The 26,722-nt window shown below is 55.2% G+C and overlaps 2 protein-coding genes across 2 annotated transcripts in view; both read right to left on the reverse strand.

Moving 5' to 3' along the window:
* Positions 1 to 5,376, reverse strand: part of PADI3 (peptidyl arginine deiminase 3) — a 29,579-nt gene extending 24,203 nt beyond the window's left edge. Inside the window, exon 1 of the mRNA XM_064589854.1 lies at positions 5,285 to 5,376. Within this exon, the coding sequence (XP_064445924.1) occupies positions 5,285 to 5,376 (92 nt within the window). The remainder of the gene's footprint in view (positions 1 to 5,284) is intronic.
* A 4,024-nt stretch (positions 5,377 to 9,400) lies between these two features.
* Positions 9,401 to 26,722, reverse strand: part of LOC123858461 (protein-arginine deiminase type-1) — a 37,713-nt gene continuing 20,391 nt past the window's right edge. The window contains exons 4-16 of the mRNA XM_045895508.1: positions 26,293 to 26,354; positions 25,783 to 25,900; positions 25,527 to 25,652; positions 23,875 to 24,047; positions 23,622 to 23,725; positions 23,105 to 23,228; positions 22,594 to 22,701; positions 21,118 to 21,269; positions 15,404 to 15,548; positions 14,517 to 14,610; positions 13,410 to 13,489; positions 12,486 to 12,611; positions 9,401 to 9,634 (exon numbers count right to left, since the gene is read on the reverse strand). Coding sequence (XP_045751464.1) covers positions 9,401 to 9,634; positions 12,486 to 12,611; positions 13,410 to 13,489; positions 14,517 to 14,610; positions 15,404 to 15,548; positions 21,118 to 21,269; positions 22,594 to 22,701; positions 23,105 to 23,228; positions 23,622 to 23,725; positions 23,875 to 24,047; positions 25,527 to 25,652; positions 25,783 to 25,900; positions 26,293 to 26,354 — 1,646 coding nt within the window. The remainder of the gene's footprint in view (positions 9,635 to 12,485; positions 12,612 to 13,409; positions 13,490 to 14,516; positions 14,611 to 15,403; positions 15,549 to 21,117; positions 21,270 to 22,593; positions 22,702 to 23,104; positions 23,229 to 23,621; positions 23,726 to 23,874; positions 24,048 to 25,526; positions 25,653 to 25,782; positions 25,901 to 26,292; positions 26,355 to 26,722) is intronic.

Consider the following 26,722-nt stretch of genomic DNA (forward strand, 5'->3'; position numbering starts at 1 on the left):
GAGTCAGGTTCTAGACTGGGTTGGGTCGCACATTAGACAGGTGACAGTGAATAAATCACCTAGCCTCCCTACAAAGTGGAATGATGACACTCACCTGGTCAACCTCATGGGCAATTGTAAGGCTCAGATGTAATAATGGGAAAGGCTTGGAAAACCACCCAACCAAGATGGGGGAAGGGGGTTCTTCAAGTAAATTAGGAAGCAGGAAATGGGCAGACGGGGGCAGGTTGAGAGGATGGGCTGAGGGGGCTGGGGGCAGCTTCCTGGAGGGAGGCAGGGGAACCAAGGACAAGGAGATACGTCCGAGGGGAAGGCATTTTCATAGGGGAGCCTTAGGAGGTCAAGGGTAAACTCAGGCTGTGATGGGGAGCCAGCGAAGGTTCTTGATCAGGAGGGGCAACACCTTGGAGATGAGGTGAGGGGGTTAAGCCTGTGGGTGCTGGGCCCCGGCAGGCTGGGTTCAAATCCCAGCCCTACCACCCACTAGGTGTGTGACCTTGAGAGAGACACTTGGCCTCCCTCTGCCTCTGTGTCTCTGCTTATAAAGTGGAGAAGATTAAAGGAGACAGTGTGTGTAAACGTTGCAGATGAGTGAAAGTTAGAGGCACCTGAACCCATGCCTCACTTCACTCCAGGGAAACTGAGGCCCAGAAGAGAAGGGACTAGAAGGTAGGGCTCCAGACTCCCGGTCCAGTGCTCATGCCCCATCAGGGAAGCTGTGAGGAAGATCAAAAGGTGGCTGCTGGGAGAAGAGCCTGCATCAGGTACAGGAGGGTCTGGATTTCCCATCCTGTGGAGAGCAGGGGAAGAAGCCAGAGGCTCAGAGTTCAAAGTTTCCTCCAGCCAGGCCACTCTGAGCTGCCAGCATGCTGCTCTAGACCATGCCCCAGCCCTGGGGACTTTGGGCTTTCCCCCACTGAGGCTGTCCATGCACGGGACAGTCCGAGGCCCTTCTCCGCACTGAGCAGCTCTGGCCAGCCTGGGGGCCCAGCTGCTCTGGAGGCCCTACCAGCCTAGATGATGAAGGGGCGTAAAGCATGCTACGGTGACCAACAGTTCTGTTTTGCCGGAGACGGGGTGTGTCCTGGGGTATAGGACTTCCAGTGCTAAAAACCCAGCAGGTCTTGGGCAAACCAGGACAGCTAGGCACCCTCACGGTGGCCAACCTCAGACCTGCCGATTGAAAATGCAGAGTCCAGATCGAGCTGTGCTGCCGGCAGGGTCCCCGGAACCTGTCCTTCAAGCCACACTGATGCCCAGTGACGTCTGAGAGCCATGGCTAAGGGTGGGCTGTCTCCCCAGGCAGCGTGGGAAGGACTCAGGGTGAGCCAAGCCTCTCCTAGGAATCAACACAAGTCAGGTCTTCCTTTATGCTCTGTGTCACCCCTTCAATGGTGAGGATGATGACAGTGACAATGGTGACAAAGTATCCCCACAGCTACACAGTGTCGGTCCTATTATCTCTGCTGTACAGATGAGGGAGCAGGCCCAGAGATGACAGGTGATTTGCCCAGAGTCACACAGCTGGCCAGTGACAGAGCTGGGACTCACAGCCCCCTCTGTCCCCTGCTCCCCTGCAAACCCAAACCCATCCTCTCCTTTCATGGGCTCAGGGCCTTGGCCTCTGGGAAAACGAAACCAGACATTCCAGAGCCGAAAAACTGATGGGAAAGCCCTTTGTAGCTGAAAACAGACAGGTTGACAAGATGACCACCATGGTCCCCACCCACGTGGCCCACGAGGACAGAGCAGACCAAGGCCCAGACAGCTCAGGCTCTGGGTGGCAGTACCGGCTGCCCCTCCCTGTCCATCGAGGTCCCCAGATCCCAAGTCCTCTGGCCTCACCATCACCAGGCTCAGAAGATCACTGTCCCTCCTCAGTCTCACATTCTTTCTGCCCCTGAGAAACGGTGGCCCCATGAACCCTTTTCCTAAAGCCCAGATCATTAGGAGAGTTGATGATGCATCAGCCTCCCAGGGCCCCGTCTGCCCAGGCAGGTCAACATACATGGCACAAGCTGGTGGAGGCAGGCAGAGAGCCCTGCAACCCGCTGGTCTATGCCAGCCTCTTCAGGCCACATGAGGGGAAACTGAGGCCCAGGAAGGAGCAGAAAATGGCTCAAGACGAGATAGAAAAGGACGGCAGAGCTAGGACTAAAACTCAGGGATCCTAGCCCCCAGGTGCCCTCTGCCTTTTCACTCCATTGACCTGCCGCCACTGAGCAAGAGGTGACAGGAGTTGTTGGCCTGTCCAACTAGGGCAGTGGTTTTCAACCCTGGCTGCGCATCCATCCCCAGGGTATGACTCAGCACACCCATGTGTCTCCCTTCCTACCCTTTCCCCCTACAAACCCCTGCTCAGGAAAGCAAAGCCCCCTTACCAAGTCAGGGCTGTCTCCAACTCAACGGAAGGCAAGAAGACAGGGTTTAGTCCATCGCCACAGACAGTGCCCCAGTGGTCTGGTTGGTGTCCTTCCCCCAGAAAACCTGTCCCGACTGCTCAGCTTATGTTAATTTCTCTGTTCTCATCGCCTCCTTCTCCCAGTGGGGTTCAGAGGTTGTGCCCATCTTGTGGATGGCAGGTTTGGGGACACTTGAGGCTGTCCAAAGGGCCAGGACAGAGCCTTAAAATGATGATGATGATGATGATGATGGTGGTGGTGGTGGTGGCAGTTACCATGATGGAATGTCCGCCACGTGCCAGGTATGGCCTATGTGCTCTACACACACACAATCTCATTCAATCCTCCTCAGGGTCCCCTGAAGTGAAGGTCAAAGTGTTTGGGTTGCAGCCTGGCTCCGCCGCTCCTCATGGGCTGTGACATGGGGCAAGCTACTCAACCTCTCTGTTCCTCCGTTTTCTCATCTATAAATGGGGATGATGATAGTTCCCCCCCCATCATAGAATTGTGAGAATTAGTTACTAAACATCAAGGTTTCGGGCGGCACCTGCTATGGAGCAGTCTCTAAATATCATTGCTGATAGGACTGTGTCCATCCCACAGGTGAAGGAACAGACTCCAAGAAGTTAAATGACTTTCCCGAAGTCTGACGGCGGCTAAGTCACGGCGCCAGGACTGAGCCAACACATTCATTCTCTTTTCCCTTGTTGGCCCACAGCGTGAGCACCTAGGATTGCGGAGTCACGACATCTCCAAGCTGGAAGGGACCATAGAGCTAACCCGGTCCCTCTCCCCTCGCAAGACAGGAATCCTTCCACAAAAGGTGAGGTAGTCCAGCCTCTGATAGAACTCTGAAGGGACAGGATTCTCAGAGAGTGGGGACCAGGCGTCCCTGTTCACCATTGTGTCCCCATGCCCGGTCCACACTAGACCCCAAAGAAATACTTGATGAACGTGTGAACGGATGAACTAGCAGCCCCCCCCTCCCCCAAGGTGGTCCGGTCATAGAGGCCCAAGAATCCTTCATTTGAGGGTGCCTGAGGCTCTGCTCTGCACCCTGTGCCTGTCCCCCCAACAGCCTCCTCTGCGAACCCCAACACGGCACATCCATTCACATAACCCCAAGACACTGCTGCCTTTGCCTCTGGTGGCCCCAGTTTGTCCTCCATCCTCTAAGGAAGCTCTGCAGGGGAGGACCCGGCCCTGAGTTTCCTGGGGCAGGTCAAACTGGAAGCACATCTGCCCGACGGGCATGAGGCAGCTGACGCAGGTGAGTCACGGCCATGGGCACGCAGCACTGAAGGAGGGGGTGGCGCCAGGCAGCATGGACACCTTCCTCCCTTGTCACTCCTCCTGGCACAGCCTCCGTGCCCCCTCCTCCAAATCTCCTTCCTACTTCTCACTGCCCACCCACCGTCAACCAGGCTTTAGCTACCAGTGCCTAGCTGGGCTAGGCCTGCTCCAGACTTGGTTCCCTCCCATGACCAGCCCCTCACCTCTTCTTATCTAATGCTCTGGGACCAACCCCATCTCTGCTTCCGACTAAGTTCACTCCAGTTTTTAAAGTCTTAGTCTGGGATACTGGTCCTCAACTGGGAGTGATTTTTTCCCCCCACAGGGCACGTTTGGCAATGTCTGGAGACATTTTTGGCTGTCACAAGTGGGTGTGTGCCACAGGCATCTGGTGAGTAGAAGCCAAGGCTCTGCTCAGCATCTCGCAGTGCACAACCTCCGCAACGGGGAATTATCATCAGTAGTGCTGAGGTTTTGAAACCCGGTCTGAGGAGAGGGTGGGAGACCAGTGACGAGGGTGACGAGGGAATGGTGACACAGTTCTGCCTTCTCTTGTCCCTGTCCCCTGACTACCTGTATCCTCAGCTCAGCCTTGGAGCTGGGTCCCCTGGAGACTCCCCAAAAAGCTAATTAGCCAGCTCCCCAGTGGTTCCCAGAGCCCAGTTCCTAAAACCCTGCCTAAACTCTCCTTTTCTTCCTGGGAGAGAGAGAGAGAGAAGGTGGGGCCTTACCTCCAGCCACTGGCTTTAAGGATATGGTCATGGCACACAATAGGGCCATATCACGTGGGCTCTGAATGGCTGGAGGAAACCGAATCCTTCCTCTTTAAGGGGCAGACAACTAAAAGCATAAGACCCTTGACCATGGGGCGCCTGGGTGGCTCAGTCGTTAAGCGTCTGCCTTCAGCTCAGGTCATGATCCCAGGATCCGGGGATCGAGCCCCACATCGGGATCCCTGCTCCACGGGAAGCCTGCTTCTCCCTCTCCCACTCCCCCTGCTTGTGTTTCCTCTCTCACTGTGTCTCTCTGTCAAATAAATAAATAAAAAATCTTTAAAAAAAAAACAAAAAAAGACCCTTGACCATGAATGGGTTTGAATCCTGGCATTGACACTTAGTTACTGTGTGACCTGAGCAAATGGCTTGCCCTCTCTGTGCCAGTTTCCTCATCCATCAAATGAGATGAAGCTGACAACAAACTTAGCTCATAGGTTGTTGTGAAGGTTAAATTGGAGCGTTAAAGTTCAAGGATTAAATTCAAGAAGCTTGCCACGCTGTTCTTAGAACAGTGTCTGGCACATAGGAAGTGCTACATAAACATAAATGATTTCTAAAGAAATGATTGATGCTCTTCGCAGAGTTCATAAGCTGGGGACCAGGGCTGGGGGTACACACCTCTTTCTATTCTTGTGTACCCAGCCTGCAGGGTCCTCCAGTGTGCCCAAGCCCCCATGACACCAGCACCCTCGAAGGCCCTGGACCAGAGCTCAACCACTGCAAGTCCCCTGGCTTGGGGGAGGGCAACCGGGCCAGGCCTGAGCCCCAAGGAAGCCCTGCACAGCTGGAGACCTCTAGGCCTCTGGCTCTTACCCATAAATGTCCACGAGGGTCTCCACGCCAGCCACACACACAGCGCTGGTGGCATGCTCCAGGGACACACGCACGATCCTCTGCAGTGACATGCTGGCCTTGGTCTGGGCTGGGGCCACCAAACCCAACACTGCCCCGCAGATCCCTTGAGGTGTGGTTTAAAAGACCCCGGCCCCGCCTCTCCAGCCCGGGGTGCTAGCTCATTGGCTCCAGTCCTGGAAGCCCAGCCCCTTCCCAGAGCGGGGAGCTAAGCCAATCATTTGCATATGAACCTGTTGCTCCGCCCCCAGCACGGAGGGAAGTAGGTTCTCCCTCTAAGGGAGCAAGTCCCCACAGGCACCTGGCTGGGGCATCAGGGCTTTGGGGGCGTGGGGGAGGCAAAGATGTGGGGTATTGACCTGGGCGCCTTCCTCACTTTCCACACTCCTCCTCCTCACCCCCTTTCCTGCATTTTCAGAGATGATATAGTTTAGTGGGGAGCTTCTCTACCCTGCTGGGGGAGCTGGTGAAAATGCAGATTCCCAGGTCCCACCTCCAGTCTGATGCAGCCGGTTAGAGGGTGCCGCCTGGCACGTGGATTTTTTTTTATAAGCACCCCAAAGCATTTTGAGAAACTTTGAGAAATACCAGCCTTTCTCTTAAGAGCATGGAGTGTAGAAGCGGGACTGGTTTTAGCCCAGCCTCAACCACATCCTGGCTGTGTGGTTGTGGACGAGCCACTCCATTGCTCTGTGCCTCACGTGGCGCTTCCGAAAATGCTGTTGCAGGGCTTACATGGGACGACGTGGGCAGATCTCTAGTGTGGAGCTCAGCATTATTCTATTACTGGCCTTGTCATTATTATCACATGGCAAAAGCCTGTGAAAGGGGTGGGTGGTTCGAGTTAAACCCTCTCTGGCCAGGAAGAGCTTAGAACATCGGGGTAGGAAGGCTCACTTGTCAGATGGGGAAACTGAGACCAGAGGGGGCGTTCAGCCACCTGAAGCGACGGGAGCAAGGGCTCTGGGGAGAGGGGTCTTGGGCCCGGATCCCGACTCCACCGTGCACCAGCTATGTGGCCTTGGGTGGTTATGTTCCCTCTCTCTGAGCCTTGGTTTTCTCATCTGTAGAAAATGTGGCTAATCACCAGCCCAGCAGAGATAATGGCGGGGACACACCCTACCCAGCCAGCCCCTAAAGGTGCTGAATAGAAGCTTCCTCCCTTCTCTCTGGGGATGCTGCCTGTCTGAGGCAGGTGGGGGACTAGGACCTGTTCCCCAGAGTCCCCAGTGTGTGTACTCCCAGCAGTTCAAGGATCTCAGCAGGACTCTGAGACTGGTGCTCTTCTATCCCAGGGTCTGAGAAGGATGTTCTCAAGGAGAGCTGCTGGGCTGCTGGATTCAATGACAGTCTTTACTTTTTTGGCTAGAAAATGGCTTGATGGCCAGCTCAGCTCTGGGTAAGAGTCAGGACTCAGAAGGAAGCCCCAGATAGTCTCCCTACCTGCTTATGAGCACAGCTGGGGAATCGGTGCAGAAAGTGGGGGCTTCCCCCTGGGCACTGGCCTCCTGTGCTAGGGGCAGGACCAGCTTCCAGCTTAGAGCCCTGCATCTCCCTTTGGAATTAGACCCAGGTCTTCACCTCTCCCTGGTTAATACCAGAAACACATCTGTGGTTCATTCAGCCTAAAGGGTCAACGACTGATAGGCAGCAACTTTTTGCCTTTTAGTCCAGAACAAAAGGTAAAATAAAGTGAATAAGTGAGTGAGTGTCAAAGGGCACAATCCAAGGCAGAACCAGTGTGTAGGATGAGAGGGGTGTTATTTTCAGGCTCCTGAAATCAGAACACTGAGGCTGGGTAACCTGGTAGCTTTAGAGGTAGGAATAAAAGGGAATCATCTGCTGGCCCCGGGCATGAGTCCCACTGGAGAATCTCCTACCTCTGCCAATAGGGCCCAGCCCACCTGCATCTGAGAGATGGAAGAGATAGATAGCCCAGGGAAGGAAGAGGTAGGACCTACCTATCCCCTGATATCCATCTCAGCGGGGCAGAGCTGTGGGTCCGTGCCAGCCATCCTGCTGAATCAGCTGCCTGCCTGCCTGGCACTGGCCCTGGGGGCTCTCCCAGCCAGGTAGGAGCTGCCCACGGCCAGCAGAAGTTGAGCCAAGGAGCTGGGGCATGGTGGGTGGAACTGGAAGGAGGGCCCCCCTCACTCCTCCCCTCCTCCCTACAGCCCAACAAACAGAAGCTAAGGAGGCAGCCACTTGAAGAAATGCATGTTGACATTTTTATTAATCAGGTAGGTGATCAGTCATCCGGAACATCCTCAGAGGGGACATCAGGGCCCTCTGACAACTCTAGCAGCAATTCCAGAGCTTCCCACACTCAGGGCAGCTCTAGATGGCCTGCTCCCCACCCTCCTTATCCCTCTGCAACGCCCATTGCCCTCCCCGCATAGCCTTTCCCTGGGGAATCTCAACACTGGCTGCAGGCCCTTGGCCCCCGAAGAGCTTCCCTTCTCGCCTTGGCTCGGTCTAGGCTGGGTCGTGGTTATGAGCAGAAAGTGCAAAGTTTAGACCAGGGGCTTGCAAATGGGGTCCCCAGAGTCTTCTGGAAGGGGAGAACCCAGATACACAACCCCCGCCATCTTAAACCAGAGCAGTTCTGTTTTGTCTGCTTCAGACGTCCAGTTTCCATGGAAGTTTCTGACTGCCAAGTGTTCCGTGGTTCACAGAGTTTTAACAGTGGCTGGCTGGCCCAGTCGCAGTCTTACCAGGGGCCACTGAAAACCCCACTGGTGGAGGCCGGGGGCTGAGAGCCACCAGGATGGCCCCAGAGGCAGTGGCGGGGAGGGGGCAGGCTGGCTCCCTCATGCCCGTGCCTGCCTGAGGCAGAGACCACCTCTCACCCGGCACTGGCCAAGCCTGCCTGCCCGTGCCCGTCCCGGTGGCCTCACCCGGGGCCGGCCTAAACCAGCCTCCAGCCCCCCTGGCAGGTCTCTTCTCCCCTCTGGGGGGGTGGGGGGGCAGGAGGGGGACAGGCCTGCCACAGGGTTAACTCTACAGGGGAAACCCAGGCTACGTGCAGGGTCTCCGGGCTGCCGAGAGGGACTGGGCGAGCCTTCCCTTCCACTGCCTGCAGGGCCAAGGGGAATAATTAAAGACAATTAAAGGAAATTAAACCCCACCTTCAGAGATAACCTAATGCCCCCCTCCCTCTCCTAACATCTGGGCCCCTGCCCCCTGTGACATCTGGAACGGCCAGCCCCCCCCTTCGCATCCAGAGTCCAAAATCCGAAGTGGGGACACCTAGGACACGGAGGCCAGGCCCCACGGCTCATCCTCAGGCCTCGGCTTCCTCCACCACCCTGGCCTCCTGCCAGCCTGCCTCTGTGTGCCCCCCTGAGGCCTCTCTCTGGCTTCACAGCGTTTGGGGGCCGGAAGCAGCCAGCACTCATAATTAAAGGCTTTCTAACCAGGTAACAAGCACCCTTCTGAGGATGGAGTCAGGTATTACAGGGGTTTTGTTGCTTTTTCTTTTTAAAACAGGCCCTCGGATGCTGGGTTTTCCTGTCCTTATCTGCCTCTATAAATGTGGCTGAGGGGCACCAGGAGGTCACACTTGAGGGTCGCCTGCAGGAGAGGACAGCTGGTAGAGAAAAGAGGCTGCCTCACCTCCCTGCTCCCGCTCTTCTGAGAACCACAGGTGCCCTAGGCCCAGGCCCCCACCCCGGAGCCCAGGCCCTCTGGGCCCCATTCCTGGTGCCGACACGAAAGGAGTATCAGAACAGAGGGGAAGCTACTCAAAGTGGGGCGTCTGCTGTGACCACGCACGGCCGGCCGTGAACAGGTTAAGACTGTTGCCCTTTTCCAGAACCTCTGGGAGTGTCGGGTCAGGAAGAAGGAGGGAGGAGTGAAGACAGTCCTCCTTGGGCCGGGGAGGCCACTCCAGAGGTGAGGGTGTGTGATGCCCACCGCCGTATCCCCGGGCCTGCGGTGGCCAGCACGTTTGCAGGCCCTCGGGAAGAAGCGCCCGAGGCTCCCCTAAGAGGATGGAGGCCGGGTGGAGGTTCCTCGCCCTCACCCTGGCGGGGCTCCCTGGCAGGTGGGAAGAGGGGATGGCGGGTGGAGGCAGGCTCAGGGCACCATGTGCCACCACTTGAAGGAGAAGGGCTTCCGGCGCACATTGGTGCCGCAGTGGATCTCCCCGAGCAGCTTGTGGTAGGACAAATAGTCATCGATGAAGATACAGTGGAGGCCCAACGGCTGCAGCAGGGACCGCACCTTCTCCTCCAGGCAGCAGTGGCCATTGATGATGGGTCCGAAGGGCTTGGGGATGCCCAGGTACTTGCCTAAGACCACCATGTTGACCTGTAGAAGAGAGAAGGCAAGAGGGAAGACTTGCTGCCCCGGGGATGCTCTACACATTTCAGGGGCCCTGTCTGCAGGTCTGTCCCATCCTCGTCAGCATCCCTGGGCCGCTAGGACTGGCACTTGCTCAAAAACTAGGGTCTATGGTGAGAAGAAATGGATTCGTGGTTGGAAGAGAGAATTAATACCAAGTAGGGCTGCCAGGAACATACATGCTCTTTTATATGAATGAAAGTATTCCTCCAATACTTTCTTCCATCTATCAGAATATTGTCATATTCTAACAATTTAGTTAGAGCAAGATTTTGCCATCAGCTGCCAGAAACTTTGTACAACAAATATCTACAAGGTCTATGGTGTGAATGTCCTTATAGGTGTGGTGCCCTTGTGCAGTGCACAGCTTGCTCAACTATCCCTGGAAGCCCCTAATAAGTGTTACGGTTTATTGAACATCCCCTGTCTGCCAGATACATCATCACTAAACCTCACAGCCTCCCTCTGAGTCAGTGGCTGGGGAAGGTTAAATAACATAATCCAGGCCACACAATCAGAGAACAGAGAGACGAGGGTGCCTGGGTGGCTCAGTAGGTTAAGCGTCTGCCTTCGGCTCAGGTCGTGATCCTGGGTTCCTGGGATCGAGTCCCACATTGGGCTCCCTGCTCCTCGGGGAGCCTGCTTCTCCCTCTGCCTCTCTCTCTCTGTCTCTCATGAATAAATAAATAAAAGCTTTAAAAAAAGAGAGCGAGAGAGAGAATGGAGAGACTAAAATTTGACGTGGATCTAACTCATGCCCAAAGTCATGCTCTTTATATCCTACTGGAGTTTGTAGCCCTGCCTCCGCAGTGGGGAGCTGGGGAGTTGGGGGAGGGGGCTAGGAGCCCTTGGGGGCATCTTACTCTCCAGAGGCACTTCTGCTCCCCTGGCTGAGAGCCCTAACCCTGGGGAAGGAAAGTTTCCCCAGGGCAGGGTATGGAAGGGTCTCAGAGAAAACCTCGGCCCCATATTGATGGCCAGAGGAGCTGTCCTTGGTGTTCAAAGGGGACTCTCTGGACCTGCTGTCCTGAGGGTGGTGCTGGGTCATCTCAACGTGGGGTGGACTGCCCCAGACTCCACGCTCTCACATTCTCCATGCTGTGGCCCCTCATCCTCAAGTCTGCCTGCAGGGCCATGCGCTGCTGGGACCAACATGAAGCTGGTGGGTCCTCTGGGGTCAGTCCCATGGCCTTGGCCCTGAGCTACCCCATTGCCCACTAGTGGGCCAGAATGTGCTGGGTGGAAGGGGGGCAGGTGGAGGGACAGAGGGCCGGGAGAGGAGACGAGAACTCAGGAGACTGGAGGCTCTGCATTTGCTGGGTGACTTCAGGCAAGTCAACCACTCTGCTCAGAGGTCCTATTTCCCCAACTGACAAATGAGGGGGTTAAGTGAGTGTTCCCTATGGGGCTCTTCCAGTTAGGACATCCTGGGCTCCTTTAGCGGGGTCTGGACCGAAGCTTAGAGATTCTCACAGAGGGGTGTGTGTTGGGGTGGGGCTTCCAAAAAAGGGCTGGCCAAAGTCATGGGACTTCAGCCAGAACCAGAGCCTGGGTGCCCCTTAGTGCTTCCCTGACCAATATGGCAGCCACTGGCCACATGTGGCTGTTGAAAATTAATTAAATTAGAGTATAAGGTTCATTCCTCAGCCACGCTAGCCACATTTTAAGTGCTCAGTAGCCCATGTGGCTTGGTGACTCCCATGCTGTGCAGACACAGAACATTTCCACCATCCGAGAAAGTTCTAACAGACAGCCCGCCTCAGAACAGTGGTTCTCAGCCAGGGTGATTTTGCCCCCAGGACATTCTGGTTGGCGAGGTGAGAGGAGTGGTACTTACAGGGGCATCTCGTGGGCAGGAGACAGGGATGCTGCAGCCACCCACAAAGCACAGCATGGCCCCCACGACAAAGGATTCAGGCCCAAACATCAGTAGAGCCAAGGTCATGAAGCCCTGCCTTAGAGGTCTCTGCCAGGACCCCTCAGTGAAGCATCAGGTGTGAGTGCAAATCCTGGCAGGGAAGCCCTGCCCCACACACAGGTCCCCAGGCAGGCCCTCAGGATTCACTCCCACCCCTTGGCTTGTCCAGTGACAGGGATGCGAGTGAAAGGCCCCGGGCTGAAAAGGGAAGGTCCCCCATCCTGGGGAGTCCCTCCACAAGCCGCCAACACCCTGTCATCCTTTCCCAAGGTGTTAATGGTTCAGCCAGCGCTGTGCTCATAACATCACCCAGCCCCTCCCAGGGGCCACCCCGGTGAGATCACATCTGGGCATCTGCTTGTCAGCTGCCTGACTTAATGACAGCCGGGGAGGCAGCCACCGCGGGCCCGCCTGCTCGCCCGGGGAGCCACACTGGGGAGCAGCCCGTGGGGGGCCAGGGTGCAGGCCACAGCAGACAGCCAAGGCCCCAAAAAGGAAGCCTGAGACACTGAAACCAAAAGACTCTTCCTTTTTCCACTTGGGAGAAAAAAAAAAAAAAAACGCCCTTAGTTGCGGGGCTGCCCCGTGCAAGGAAGGAGGTTCAGCAGCACCCCAGCCCACATCCATGAGATGCCAGCAGTTCCCCCATCCTTGTAGCAGTAAGAAAATGCCCTCGGGGGGCAAAATCGCCCTGGTTGAGAACCACTGATGGGGATGCTCTATACCTGCACAAAAAGCAAACACGCGCTAAAGAGGTCCACAAGCCCTCCCCACCCCAGTCTCTGTGCCCAGCTGCCCTCGGACGACAGGAAGTGCTTCTCCTCTGGAACCCCAACTGACACCCCCTCCAGACCCTGCCGGGCCCCAGGGACAGGAAATGACCTTCTTCTGCGCTCTCACCATGTCAGGGAAGAAGGCTTCTGCATAGGAGCCCTTCAGGAAGAAGAGCTGGGGGATGTCCACGATGTCCCGCTCGGTCAGGCCCAGCTCCCGCTTCAGCACCTCCCGGTTCCAGTCGATGCATTTCTGGGGGCAGGGGGAGAGGCAGCGGGCGCACCCAGGGAGCCAGGGGGCTCTACCGCTTGCTGAATGCCGACTGCGTGTCAGGCCCTGCGCACAGCCCCCTGCACCCTTGCGCTCCTTTGATCCTCCCAACAGCTGTGGGCCACCGCCACTCCCAGATAGGGAAACTGAGGCTCAAGGGACCTGCCCAAGGGCACAGAGCTAGGAAGCAGCAGAGCTGGGATTTGGACCCAGTTTCTGTTTCCAAAAGTGCCTGCCCCTACAACACACTGCCCCAGCCATGGGGTGACCTGTACCCTTCCCCACCTCTGCAGGTCAAGAGACAGTGCCAGGCTCCACTCAGGAGAAGGGAAGGGCCTCCTCCATTTACTGAGCACAGCTCCGCACAAGGCCCTGCACCCTGCACGAGGTGGGCATTAGCCCTGCCCCTTCCAGAGACCTCTTCCCGCCCCTGCCCCCCCTGTCCTCCTTGTCCGATCCCCTTGACTCCCACCTGCCCTACCCCTCTCCCCCACGGGGCTCCATTTCTCCACCACATGTCTCTCCTCTCACTCTGCTTCCCCAGAAACTCATCCTTTCCTCAGAGCTAGATCTCCCTCATCAGACTGGGAGCTCCCTGAGAGTACTGCTGTGTCTCCTCCATCAGACTGTGGGTTCCCACTGCAGAGGCCCTACCCTACCCACAGGTTTCGGCAGCCCCCAGGACAGTCAGAGGCCCGGGGCTGAGCCCCTGCCCCCTGCCCCAGCAATTCCTGGGGCTCTTTCTCCTGGGAGCTGGGGGACCCCCCCAAGAGTCCTCACCTGTACATAGAGACTGTCCCTCCTGAGACTACGGTCCGCCAGCATCTCATTAATGCTTCTATTCACCTGGTGACTTAACCCTGCGAGGGAACAAAGGCAGGACGGCGGCTCAGGGCGGACTGCCCAGGGCCATCTTGGGCCTGGAGCGGCAGAATCTGGGCCAGGATTTTTCTCCCACCTCAGTGCCAGGGGCTGAAGCTAGGCCCAGACAGAGAAAGCCAGAGACTGGAGACCCCGTGGGACCCAGGCTCTGGCTGCAAGGACATCCCGAGGATGGAGCACAGGCTCCTCGGGAAGGGACTCTTGGCTCAGTGCTGTATAATTACAGGGCAGCTACCATTACTGAACACCCACCATGCTCTGGCACCCTACTAAATTTATGATTAATCTTTAAAACAATGATGGGTGGGTTAATTATCACCCCCAACTCAGAGAAGACGAAACTGAGGCACTGAGCGGTTTGGAACGCAACCTTGATTGGAACCTAGGTCTTGAAGCTCTGCCACATCCCTTCCAGTGCTCCATTTCTCAGGTGAGAACACTGAGATCTACGGTGGAAAGGGAGAGGTAGGTGCTCAAGGCGGCCAGCCAGGCCCTTGGATGGTCTGTCAATTCCCAGAGGCAGGTCCACAGAGGGGGCCTGACCACCCATCTGGCTTCTCACCCACCGCCCCCCCCACTCTTGAGCCCCAAGCCCTGCCGCATCCTGGGGATAGCCCTGGGCCAGGCACTCCTCTCTGAGCTTCTGGGGAAAGGGATAAGGGGGAGGGTACAAGATCAGTAGGGTGCACATTGTTTCCGGTGGCTTTCCTCTCCTGGGATGTGGCCAGGAGCCGCCCACTCTTACTGCGGAGGTCACCCCCTGCGTGTGCCTGGGACAATCCACTGGCCTCTTGGCTTCCCTGCCTGGACCCAATAAAGGGACAGCCTGACAGCTCCCAGGAGAGTGTGTTGGGAGAATTAGTGATGTCCACCTCTGAGCGGAGGGATCTGAGCAAGGCAAAGGGCCTATAAATAGAGCATTAGCCACGAAAGGCATCCCTGGAGCCCAGGGCTGGCAGTGAGAGCGCAGGGTCCCCACAGGGGGACTGGGTCATTGGCACTCACCATCAAACTGGGCGGCCTCCCCATACCCCTCCTCTTTCTTCTCTTGGAATAGTCTGAGGCAAGCGCTGGGGCTCGCCAAGAGCAGCCGGAAGCCCTAGCAGAGGGAGGGAGAATATTTCAGTGGATGGGTTCCCCCTAGATGCAGGAGACCCCAAACTTCAGGAGGGGCCCGAGTTCAGAGGCCAGACCACACGTGGGTCCCACCTACCAGCCACAGAGAACTCTCCGCAATTCCCCTAAACCACCAAGCTGGTTCACACCCCCAGGCCTTTGTCCAAGACATTCTCCGCCTGGATGCCCTTGTCTACCAGGGAACTCAGCCACTGGTCACTGGTCGGCCTCCCTTCCCAGGCTGCTTGCTCTCTGAGCAAGAGGCCCTCCCTGCAAAGCGGTGGAGCTGAGTGGTTAAGATGTTGGTCCCGAGTCCTCTGTCTGGGTTTGAATCTTACCTGTAATTGCCCTTCTGGACCTCAGTTTTCCCATCCGTAAAATGGGGACAATGATAATAGTACCCACCTCATGGAATTGTTGGAAGATTAAATGAATTAAAACACATGCATATCGTAGGTGCTCGCTAAATGTTACCAATTATTATTATCAGTGTCATTCCTGGGTCTAGGCTGAGAGGTTTGGATCAAAGCAAACACCCAGCAAGTGTGAGAATGAGCGTATGAGTAGTGGAGCCAATCAGTACCCTCCTGACCTGAGCTCTGACCTCCTCCAGGAAGCCCCCCCGCCGGTTAACACCATCTGGTTCCCAGAGTGCCCTGACTCCGAGCTCCCTACAGACAAAGGCAGTGAGCTGGTTCCAGGCGGCTTTGCTCTAACCATTCCCATCAGGTTGGGGAGGGGCAGGGGTGGCTCAGGCAGGAGGCGAGGGGACACACCTTTTGGTCAGAGGTGGGCACAAAGCTCAGGAACTCATCCACGTGGCCCACAGAGAGCCAATCGGAGTAGAGCTCCACGGGCGCCTGCACCTGCTGGGCCTTCAGGAAGTCCCGTACGACCTTGGCCATTCGCCTCCCACCGGACCTGGCCCAGGAGGGAGAGAACAGGGTCACTTCATGCCTACTGTCAGCTGGCATCCCGCCCCTGTCCAAGCCTCATGACATTCCTCTGAATGGGTCTCCTTTTGTCCCCACTTCCGGGCCCCAGCCCCCAGTTACCTCTAGGAACTCACTGTCCATCCTGACTATCACCCCAAGGAGTCCATCCCCTCCTCACGCAAAGCATCCTCCCCCAGACCGGGAAGGCCCTGCTTGCTCCTCCTCGCTAAAAAGAGTCAAACAAGAGAGCTCCACTTGCCAAAGGGAACTAAAGACCCTCACCTCACATCCCGGGACTCAGAGAGGTTAAATCTCCACCGAAGATGCCTAGCCTCAGGTTCCAAATATGACCAAGAGCTGGCCAGCCCCTCCCTCAGCCCAGTGTTTCCCGAAGTGTGGGGCCTGGACCACCTGGGAGTCAGACTCTTGTGGGGGCAGGTGCTTGTTTAAACACAGGGCTCCTGGGCCCTGACCTCCTCCACATCTCAGAGTCTTTGAGAACGTGGCACCTCTGAAGATGTGGGATCTGCATTTCAACAAGCGCCTCGGCTGCTTCGTGCGCCAGAGAACCACTGCCCCAGTCACCTCGTGCTCAACACGGACTGTCTAATCCTCAGCAGGTCCTAAAATGAGCTCTGGGCATTTTCAAACCACCCCATACTAGCAGAGGGAGGGGCTGAGGTGGCCCAAACTAGGGAGCAGGTCTCGGGAGCTGGAGTCCCAGAGCTGTGGGAGGAGACATTACCATAAGCTGCCTGTGCCTGTGGGGATTTCGACGCTGTCTCAGGCATGGCCATGGCCCCATTTCACAGATGGGGCAGCTGAGGCCTAGCAAGTTCAATGCGGGGGGACTTGTCCAAAGTCAGAACGATGTCTTATATACTCTGGGCACTTTCCACCTTTCCCTTGCATGGGTAACCATGTGCAAACACACACACAGAGAGAAAGAGACTTCTTTTTTCAATATGTTATACAAAAAAGAGATCACATTTCTTGACCTTCCTTGCCTGGCTTAAGGATGTATCAGGGACAAGCTCCCCAGCCTGCATCGAATCTGGTGCTTCTACCTTAAGCAGAACACAATCCAGCCCTTCCCTCCTCCTCTTCTGCCACCATCTGGCCCACACACCTCCCTCATCTATAATTCTAATGGCAGGGGCCCCTGGGTGGCTTAGTCAGTTAAACCTCTGCCTTCAGCTCAGGTCATGATCCCAGAGTCCTGGGATCAGTGGGCTCCCTGCTCAGCAGGAAGTCTGCTTTTCACTTTGCCCCTCCCCCCGCTCTCTCTCTCAAATAAATAAATAAAATCTTAAAAAAGAAAGAAAAAGAGAGAGAGAAAGAGGGAGGGAGAAAGAGAGAAAGAGAAAGAAAGAAAGAAAGAAAGAAAGAAAGAAAGAAAGAAAGAAAGAAAGAAAGAAAGAAAGAGAGAGAGAAAGAGAGAAAGAAAAAGAAAGAGAGAGAAAGAAAGAAAAGGAGGGAGGGAGGGAAGGAAGGCAGGAAGGAAGAAAGCAAGAAAGCAAAAGAAAGCAAGAAAGCAAGAAAGGAAGGAAGGAAAAGAAAGAAAGAGAAAGAAAGAAAGGAAGGAAGGAAGGAAGGAAGGAAGGAAGGAATGAAGGAAGGAAAAGAAAGAAAGAGAAAGAAAGAAAGAAAGAAAGAAAGAAAAAGAAAAGGAATTCTAGTGGCTTGCCTCTTTCCCTGGTCTCTCTGCTTTCACCCTTGCTCCCCTGCAGTCTAACCAGACGGAGGTTTTTAAATATGTCAGATCACCTCCCTCCTCCAGACAAAACCCTCCCACCACCCCTGTCTCCCTCGCTGTACATGCAAAGTCCGCACCACAATGACCCGCATAGCCCCTACCAATCCTGACAACTCCCTCCTTCCACTCTCCTCTTCATCTGCTCAGTTCTGGCCATGCTGGCATCCTGCTGCCCCTTGAACATACCAGGTACAGTCCTGCCTCAGGACCTTTGCACATGCTGTTCTCTGTACCAAGAATTATTGCCCACTCCCCATCTCCCCATGGCTCACTTCCATCTTCAGATTTAACTCAAATGTCATCTTCTTTCTCTATGAGGCCTTTGAACAATCCCTCAATCCTCTTCCCAGATTTATGTTTCTTTACAGCATTTGGTACTATTTGGCATACTTGCTATCTCGTGTATTGCCTGGCATCCCACCAGAATGTAAGCTCCAGGAGGGCTGAGATTTTGTCCACGTTCACTTCTGGGCTCCTAGCACCTCTTACATACCAGATGCTCAAAAACCATTTGTGAATGATATGCTTTTGAACAGCCGTGTAATAGTCCATGGTCTCTACCACTCAAATATGCCGTAGACTCAACAAGCAATGATAAATGACAACACTGATTTGATCTGGGGGATAGGACTGTGGAAAATATTTTTCTTGTATTTCTGTTATTTTATGACAGTGCTGGCAATTTAAAAAGACTTCCTAAAGTGAGATCCTAAAGTGGAGAAGAGCGAGACCCCAGAACATGTTCATGAGCAGAATCAGGAACACGTGAGGTTGAGGAAGGGGCCCCGCCAGCCCAAGCCAGCCTGGGAAGCATCAGACCTGTGCTGGGAGGCACATCAAAACCACCACCAGGGGGCAGAATTGCTTAAAGATGATTTTTAAATATGGGGCGCAGAGCGGGGAGAACCCAAGCAGAGAATGGACAGGACACTTACTGAGCACCTAGCATGTGCCTGCCTGAGGCTCCTAATACTAAGTATCTTGCTTAATGTCCACGATTCCCCTATGATGTACGTACAAATAACAGGCGCTGGTCATGATCTGAACTCTGCCCTGCTAAGCTCTGACCATCCCCGACCGTGCCCCTCCTTGCTCACTCAGCTCCAGCTCATGGACCTCCTTGCTGCTCCTCTAATGTCTCCAACACACTCCTGCCTCAGGGCCTTTGCACTGACCATTTCCACTCCTTTGCACGTTTTCTTCCCAAATACCCACATCTTCAACTCCCTCATTTCCTTCAGGGCCTTGTTTAACTGTCAGCTTCTCCCCAGGGTTTCCTTTATCTAACACCCTATATTATCTACTTATGTATTAGTTTTGCTTATTGTCTGTTTCTCCCTGCTAGAATGAATATAGGTTGGCTGTTTGTTCACTGCTGAGGTCAGAAAGAAGCCAAGACAGGAACACAGGACCTCAGCCTGAGTGTTAAATTTTAGTTTGGGGTCCAAGGGGGAGATCTGGATTCTGACTCTACTGCTAACTTGCTGTGTGATCCTGGGCAGTAGCTGTACCTCTCTGAGCCTCAGGGACCCCTTCTGTTTACCAAGGACCTTGCTCCTGGTTATCTATACAATGGTCAGTGGACTGGGTCACAGCTGCACTGGAGGTCCCCACCTTCCTATCCCCAGGCCTTGCTCTGAACCTGGGAGCTTCCAGAACATTTCTTTTATCCAGGGTCGCAGACCTGGCATATGGGAAGTCTCAATAAATATTTACAGAGTCAGGTAAATGAATGCATAAATGAGTGCACTCCCTTCCCCTTTCTGAGCCTCAGCTTCCTCATCTGTGAAATGGGGATAATCATCATCCCAACCTCATAGGGCTGTTTCTAAGAATTACATGAGGCTTGGGCGCCTGGGTGGCTCAGTTGGTTAAGCGACTGCCTTCGGCTCAGGTCATGATCCTGGAGTCCCAGGATCGAGTCCCGCATCGGGCTCCCTGCTCGGCGGGGAGTCTGCTTCTCCCTCTGACCCTCCTCCCTCTCATGCTCTCTGTCTCTCATTCTCTCTGTCTCAAATAAATAAATAAAAAATCTTTAAAAAAAGAAAAAAGAATTACATGAGGCTAATCCTTAAATTAAATGAGGGTAAATCCTTATGTTCGTGGCACATAGTAGGTGGTTAATAACTTTTGTCCAATGAGTTCCAACCTGCTTCATAGGAGACCCACTGCTGGGGGCCCAGCTAAACAATACTTAAACATTCAGAAGACAGTTAACATGAATTCTTTATCCCCACTAGTGCTGATTATATAGCTAGCACAGAGATTTTTAATAGACCCATTTCACAGACAGGAAACTGAGGCATGGAGTATAAAATAATTTGTTCATTTCATAATGTATCTGTTGCGTACTGATATATCCCTAGCATCTTCAGCCATGCCTGGCACATAGTAGGCATAAAATAAATAGCTTCAAATGAGTTAATTGAGCGCCTACTATGTGCCAGGCACTATAGTAAGTGCTGCTTAGGTGGTATACCCCAAAACACATGACTAGTATATGGCAGAGGTAGGACTCAAACCCAAGCCCATCTGTGCTCCCAAGCCTGTGCTCCTTCCTCCTGGGTCCCTCCCTGAAGCACAGGTGCACTACCCGGAGGCCCCCAGGTCCTTCCGTCTCCGGGGCTGTGGGCGAAATCAGGTCCCCGAGTAGTGTCGGAGCGTGAGTCACCAGCTAGGTGAGCGCTCCTTTCGCTCTAGCCAACCTCAGCCCCGGGCATCCAGCTACGTGCCTGGGGTTGGTGCCAGGAAACCTCGCCTCGCCCGATCCACAACCTCAAGGTTGCCAGGGTCACCACTCGAGGCTGGGTGACCTTCCTATGACTGCCCGGCTGCTCTAGATGTCAGTCAGGCCTTGGGGTTTTCACCTGGTTTCCAGGCCACCCCCACACACAAAGGAGAAGGTGGCCTCTGGTGCCCTTGGCGGGCTTAATCTCCAGACAGGAAGCCAAGGACCCTGCCAGGATCCCTGGATGGCGCACCCCATTCTTCGGTTGCCTGCAGGCAGGGTGGGGACCCACTCAGCAGGATTTAGCAGATACTGTCACCTGTCTAAGCACTAACCCCTATATACCTTGTTTCCTGCCTGATGACAGCTGTCCAGGGTGGGACCCACCAAGTCACCTCTGCCACCCTGGTGTCCTGCCCAGCCACTCATTCACCGGTAGCCACCTGGTGACCCCTGGGCCCTTTAAGCTGTTGCTAGAACAGCAGCTATTCTGACCTACTGGGAGAGGTCACCAGGTCCATCTCCTGCCTCTGCGCCACATCGTGCATCACCTCCCCGACAATTCTCATGTTTCAAAAGAAGCTGGAAATCTGGCTTTTTATGTCAGGCCTCCCCTTATATATGTAGTTGGTGACTAATGAAGCTCATGAGATACTAGGCAGGCCCAAAGACCGTGGGTTTCTAGTTCATGAGTTTTCTCCAAAGAGAAATGAGACTTTAAATCTAAGTTTCTAGGGGCGCCTGGATGGCTCAGTCGTTAAGCGTCTGCCTTCGGCTCAGGTCATGATCCCAGGGTCCTGGGATCGAGCCCCGCATCGGGCTCCTTGCTCCACGGGGAGCCTGCTTCTCCCTCTCCCACTCCCCCTGCTTGTCTCTCTCTGTCAAATAAATAAATAAAATCTTTAAAAATAATAATAATAAATCTAAGTTTCTAGGACTCAAAGTCTTTGACTCCAGGACCACGAGCAGGAATGAAGACCGCTTCTCAGACTGGAGACCTGTGTTTGGGGTGAGGGAGGGTGCATGCTGCAGGGATCCCCACGCCCTCCCGCCTCCAGCCAGGCCTCTCACTTGGGGAAGCTGCTGCCGATGAGGATCCGGCCCAGGGGATACTCCTTGCCGCCCACTGTGACGGGCGGGCTGACATCCAGGTTGCCGAAAGAGTCAAGGCTGGAGGCACCAGCGGACAGGATCTCCCGGGTTACATATCCAAAGTCGGGACCCTAGGGGAGGACCAGCAAGCCCCCCCACCCCAGAAGGAGGGGTCAGTTAGGACAGGAAGTGACACCTCTTGGGCGGGGAGGTGGGGGGATGCAATTAAAGTCCAAGTCTGCAACAGGACGATAACAAGAAAATCCCCAAATGCTGGGAAATCAGGCAATACACTTCTGAAGAATCCTTAGGTCAAAGAAGAAATCCAAGTGGAAACTAGACAATATTTTGAAGTGTAAGGTGATAAGCATGCAGCCCACCAGAACTTGTGGGGTGCTCTCGAGGCTCCGGCTAGGAACGGCTGTAGCTCTGAACACACGTATTAGGAAGAGAGAGGGTTGAAAAATCTTGCTTCCATTCCCAGCTAGGAAAAGAACAGCAAATTAGACACAGGGCAAGTGGAAGGGAGGACAGAGTAAAGATGAGAGCAGAGATGAACAGGGAACGCCCCGGCCAGGTCAGGCCCAGGCTTGGGGTCAGGCCCTTGGTTGATGCGGACTCACCCTGCAGGCTCACTGTCACCTGCACTGGGACCTGGCCCCGGCCTCTCCAGGCTGAGGTAAATGCCCTGCTCCGCGTTCCCGTGAGCTCCCAGACTTCCCCCTCCCAGCCCCGACCTGGACGCGGGCACTGTCCCTGCGCCGGGGCTGTGGGAGCTGGGAACCAGGCAGAGATGGTGAGCTGTAGGCCTCAGGCCCACCTCCAAAGGCAGTTCAGTACAGTGGTAGGGCTGTGTGGACAGTCCCTCTGGTTTTACCTCTTGGTGCCCCTAGCTGCTTGGCCTAGGGTAAGTTACTTCACCTCTCTGAGCCTCCGGAAAGAGGGGCTGAACACAGCAGCTATCCACAGGACTGTGGATTCGAGAAGTGACTGTGCAAAACTAGGGCCGGGTGCCTAGAACACAGCACATGCGTGCTGGGACTGCTCTTGTCCCCATCCTGTGCGTGAGAGGCAGCATGGGGCCTGGCCCGCAGCAGGTGTTCAGAAAACATTTGTTACTTGAAAACAGGCCCCACCTCATAAAGGCAAGAGTCATGAGGGCTCACTAACGGCGCGTTCCCCCACGATGCAGTTTGGTCTCCCCAGGGCTGACCCTTCTGTTGACTTCCACCCACATGGGAGAGAAGGGCTCCCCAGGAGGACTTTACTGGCCTGCACTTCCCAGAACAGGGGGGATTTGCATGTTGTTTGCATGTCATTTGCATGTTCTATCCCAACTCCCCATTTCCCCACCATTTGTGTCCTTTAGCCCCCCTAAAGGATAAGGACCAGGACCAGCGAAATCCTATAGGAGGAGCCCCCCAAGGGACCTCCACTCCACCCTTTGCCACATACCAGGATCCGCTTATAGGGGAAATGCTTCAGACCTCTGTTTCGGGGAGAGTCAAAGACCACTGGGAAAGACTTGTGAGGGGCCTCGGTGTAGCCAAACTCCATCTCATCCTAGGAGGGGAAAAGAAGAGATCACAGTGGTGTCCCCAAGTGTGATTTTCCAAACGGGGTGATCCCCTCATACCTGGACCAGGGTGGGGCCACAGATGCTCCCTAAGACCTGGGTGTGCATGGGTCAGGGTTACAGGTGAGGCCTCTTGGGACCCCAACTGGGAGAGGACTCTCTCTGGGACCCAAGCATGTGGGGGAAACGGGAGAGACTAGGATGATAGGGGCAGTGGGAACGTGTTTCCCTAAGCTGCCTGTGCCTCGCCCCCCCGCCACCCCGACCGAGTCCTGGCTTTTCTTGGGAGGCCAGGCTGCTTAGGAACCTGTGCAGGACCCATTTCCCAAAGTCAGGGTAAAGGATGGGGACCCAGGCGTCCTGGGCCACCCTCCTTGCTCCTGCGCCCACCTGGATCCAGCGGTCATTTCGATTTTCAATCTGAGGGCAGATGATCAGCTTGCAGTTGGTTTTCAATGCTAGGTCAGACATGTCTTCCAGAAATTTCTTATTTGGGCCGTGAGAGTCTGCCACACTGCAAAACACAGGGACAGGGGAACATAATAGTGACCTCTGACTACCTTGGTCCCGTCCACCAGCGACCCCACTCCTGTGACCACCAGCTGCTTCACCAGAGCCTAGCCTCGCTGCCCAGACTCGATCCGAGCTGTCCCACAGGCAGGACATGGTAGAGGCAGGGACACTGACGCCGGAGCCAGTGATCACAGCCGGGGCCTCAGCTGCTCAGCACAGGATGGGGCCAACCAGCCCAAGCCAGCCTGCTGCTCTCCCCTGTCCAGCCTGCACCCATGGGTGACCTCAACGCACCCGTCCAGGGAGTGAGGGCCCAACGGCGGACACAGTTTTCTGCTCCTATCTCTACCAGTCCAGAGATGGTGGAGTTCCTGCAGGAGGGGTGAGGCCTCACCTGCATGCATACAGCTCCAGGGGGGGCTGGGTGTTGGGGGTCATGATCCAGGGGGCCATGCGGAAGGCCACGGTGTCTGTGAAGAGGGGCACCTCAGGCAGGGTCTGGGGGGGAAATGAGGACTAAGTGGGCCCTGCAGGGAGCCCCATCAGGCCTCAAGTTCCCCCAGTCCCCCCGCCTGCCCAGCCCCAGAGACTCCAAACTGGTCCCCCAAACCCTCAGCTGCCACCCCAGCCCCCAACACTGTACATACCTCCCTGTCCACCAGGCTGACACTGAGGGAGACCAGCCCCAAGAAATCAACGTCAGGGAAGGTGAGTCCCTCCACAAAGAAGCTGATCTTCCGCTCCCCCTGCTGCCGCTTAACTTCGTAGGACAGGTGCCCAGGCCCCAGCACCTGCTTGTAGTCTTTCAGGGAATTCCCGCCTAGGGGAAACCAGAGTCAAGGGCCGGCGCTGGGACGAGGGATGGCAGGGAGGAAACCAGAGTCCAGGGATCTGGGGCAGAGCCACCCTCGTTTTAGATCTGCTGGGGCTCCCCTCAAGCCCCACTGCATGCAAGCTGTGTGATCCTGGCTCAGTGACTCAGTGTCTCTCAGATAAAGAGATAAAAGCAGCCCGCACAAAAGGCGGAAAATACCCAAACGTCCATCAACGGACGAATGGATAAACAAACTGTGGTTCGTCCATATAATGGAACATTTTCCACCCGTCAAAAGGAATGAGGTGCTGACACATGCTACAATGTGGATGAACCTTGAAAATCATTCGCGAACTGACACAGAAGACTACATATTGCATGATTCCATTTACAGGGAAGTATCCAACACAGGTAAATCCATAGGGACAGAAAGATTACGGGATACCTAGGATTGGGGGGTGGGGGGAGAGGGTTTGTGGAGTGGCCGGTGATGCATACAAGGTTTTACGTGGGGGTGAGGAAACGGTCTTGCAACTAGATAGAGGTGGTGGTTGCAGAGCATCATCAAGGAAGAACTAAGTGCCGGGGAGCTGTCCACTTTCAAATGGTTAATTTCCTATTATGTGAATTTCACCTCAATTTCTTTTTTAAAGCGCCTGGCCTGTAGTATTTCTGCGCTGCCCCCTTCCCTTCTGCCCTGAGGCTTGTCTGGGAAAGGTCACCCTGGCACACTCTCATTCCGTGCGAAAGGTTATCCGTTCACTGATTGAGACTTTGCTTACGTTCTGGCGTCCCAGTAAGTGTTTCCAAGCGGGGCTCTGTGCCTAAATTTACGCCAGTAAGTTACCTGGCTCCTGCCAGGTTTAAGTGGCCAGAACAAGTTCTGGGTCAGTTTGAACAGAAGAAGGTAAGGGGGGAAGAAACAAAGGGGCAGGAAAAGCCTCTTTCTATTTATAAAAACGAGTAAAGGCAGCTCAGGGTTAAGGATGGGTATATTTTCTTTAAGCCACAGATTTTGATATATAAAATCTGAACATAAGAGTTCTAAGGGCTGGCCTGGGCCTCAGCTTTGCTAGTTCTTGCTCCCACCTCACCCAGTCTGGACAGAGCCGGGGGTGCATCCAGAGCTCATCCCATGCTGCCTGACTGGGATGGGGCGGGGGGGCAGGCAGTGGAAAGAGGAGGGGTTTGGTGCTTAAGAGATCTGGGCTTGAATGCCTGTTCCACTCTCCGTTGGTTGTGTGACTTAGAGACAGTGGATTCCTGCATCTGAACCTCAGTGGCCTCCTCTATAAAATGGGACTCGTTTTCGAACCTCCTTCTTAGGTAGTATGCTGTGAGCGGCTGGGGTGGCTGTTCATCAGAGGTAGAGGGAGGTATAGAAGATGCTGGAGGGGAGGGGGGGATATGTATAAGAGAAAAAAGAGTTTGGGAAGCAGAGAATGAGCAGAGCAGGGAGGAAAGCGGCCCCAGCAGGCCACTCACCCCTAGCACAGAAGACCCCCACTCGTTTGGAATCCGAGAAGGGCACGTTCAGGACCAGCTTGTGGCTGTCGAAGAGCTTGTCTGGGCCGTCACAGCTCAGTACCATGGGGGACATGTCCTGTAGGTCTGCAGAGAATGGCGCCCTTGAGACAGCCCTCCCTGCACCCCGCTGACAGTCAACCCCCCCCACTTCCCCCAGCCTCTACTGCCCCAGGCCACTGCCCTGGACATCCCCACGTACCCCTCTGTCACATACCATCCAGTGATGCCAGCTGGCTGTTGGTGAGGTCAGGCCCTCTGGATGTGACACTGTCCCGGTCACAGTTCACCAGTAGGACGGCCCCATAGCCCTCGGGGCCCCAGCGCCAGGTTTTCTGTGGCAAAACAAGAGGCTTTGGGGTCAGTGGGACCCAGAGGGCTGGAAAGGGGCTCTGGAGCTGGCTAGGCTGGCTGCTTTGTTAACATGGAGACTTCTGTTTTCTGGGTTTGCTTCAAGATCTAAAGAGGGATCATAGATTTGGGGACTGGAGTTCCAGGTCTCTAGACCCAGAATCCACCCCGCACTTGTGCAGTGAACAACCTATGCAGCCATACATGGTGGCCCCACCCAGGCATGGCACTGGAGGAGGAAGGGTGGTATCACTCCTTCAAGAGGAAGGGTGTTCCAGAAACAACCTTCACCAACCCACTGAGCTTTGGCCCTGCTTGGGGGACAGAGGTTTTGCCTGTCAACCCTGCCAGCCTAGGGTGGCCAGGAGAGTGTCACCTTGTCGCCGTGGCTCCTCTTCACCTTGCCCGTGCGATGCGTGTCGACATCAAGGGAGAGGTCTGTAAAGGAGTGGAGAGGGGCACCAGAGGCTCACCCAGTCCCGCCTCCATGCCCATGATGTCCAGGCTGAGGCGAGCTTCGCCCACGAGACCCAGGAAGACCCGTCCTGGGGACCACACCCAATGCCCGGGAGGCCATGCGGCCGCCCCCTGTGGTCTGGATGTTGGAGGGACCCGGTCTCCGGCTCGTGAATTTATTGCCCATCTATGTGTGCTGAATTGCTAGCTCTTGGTGGCCCTTGGGAACGAGCTGAGGCTCTAGGTGCTGGTTCCACTGTTGTCAGAGCCAGCGGCCAGGGCTCTGGCTGAAGGCGGCTCGCGGATCTCTGAGGTTTAGCGAGGAATCCTGGAGTTCCAGTGGTGTGACA

The sequence above is a fragment of the Mirounga angustirostris genome, unplaced genomic scaffold (genome assembly GCF_029215605.1).
Source record: "Mirounga angustirostris isolate CCGP_5_RB_7025 unplaced genomic scaffold, mMirAng1.0.hap1 SCAF_4, whole genome shotgun sequence".
Classification (NCBI taxonomy): domain Eukaryota; kingdom Metazoa; phylum Chordata; class Mammalia; order Carnivora; family Phocidae; genus Mirounga; species Mirounga angustirostris.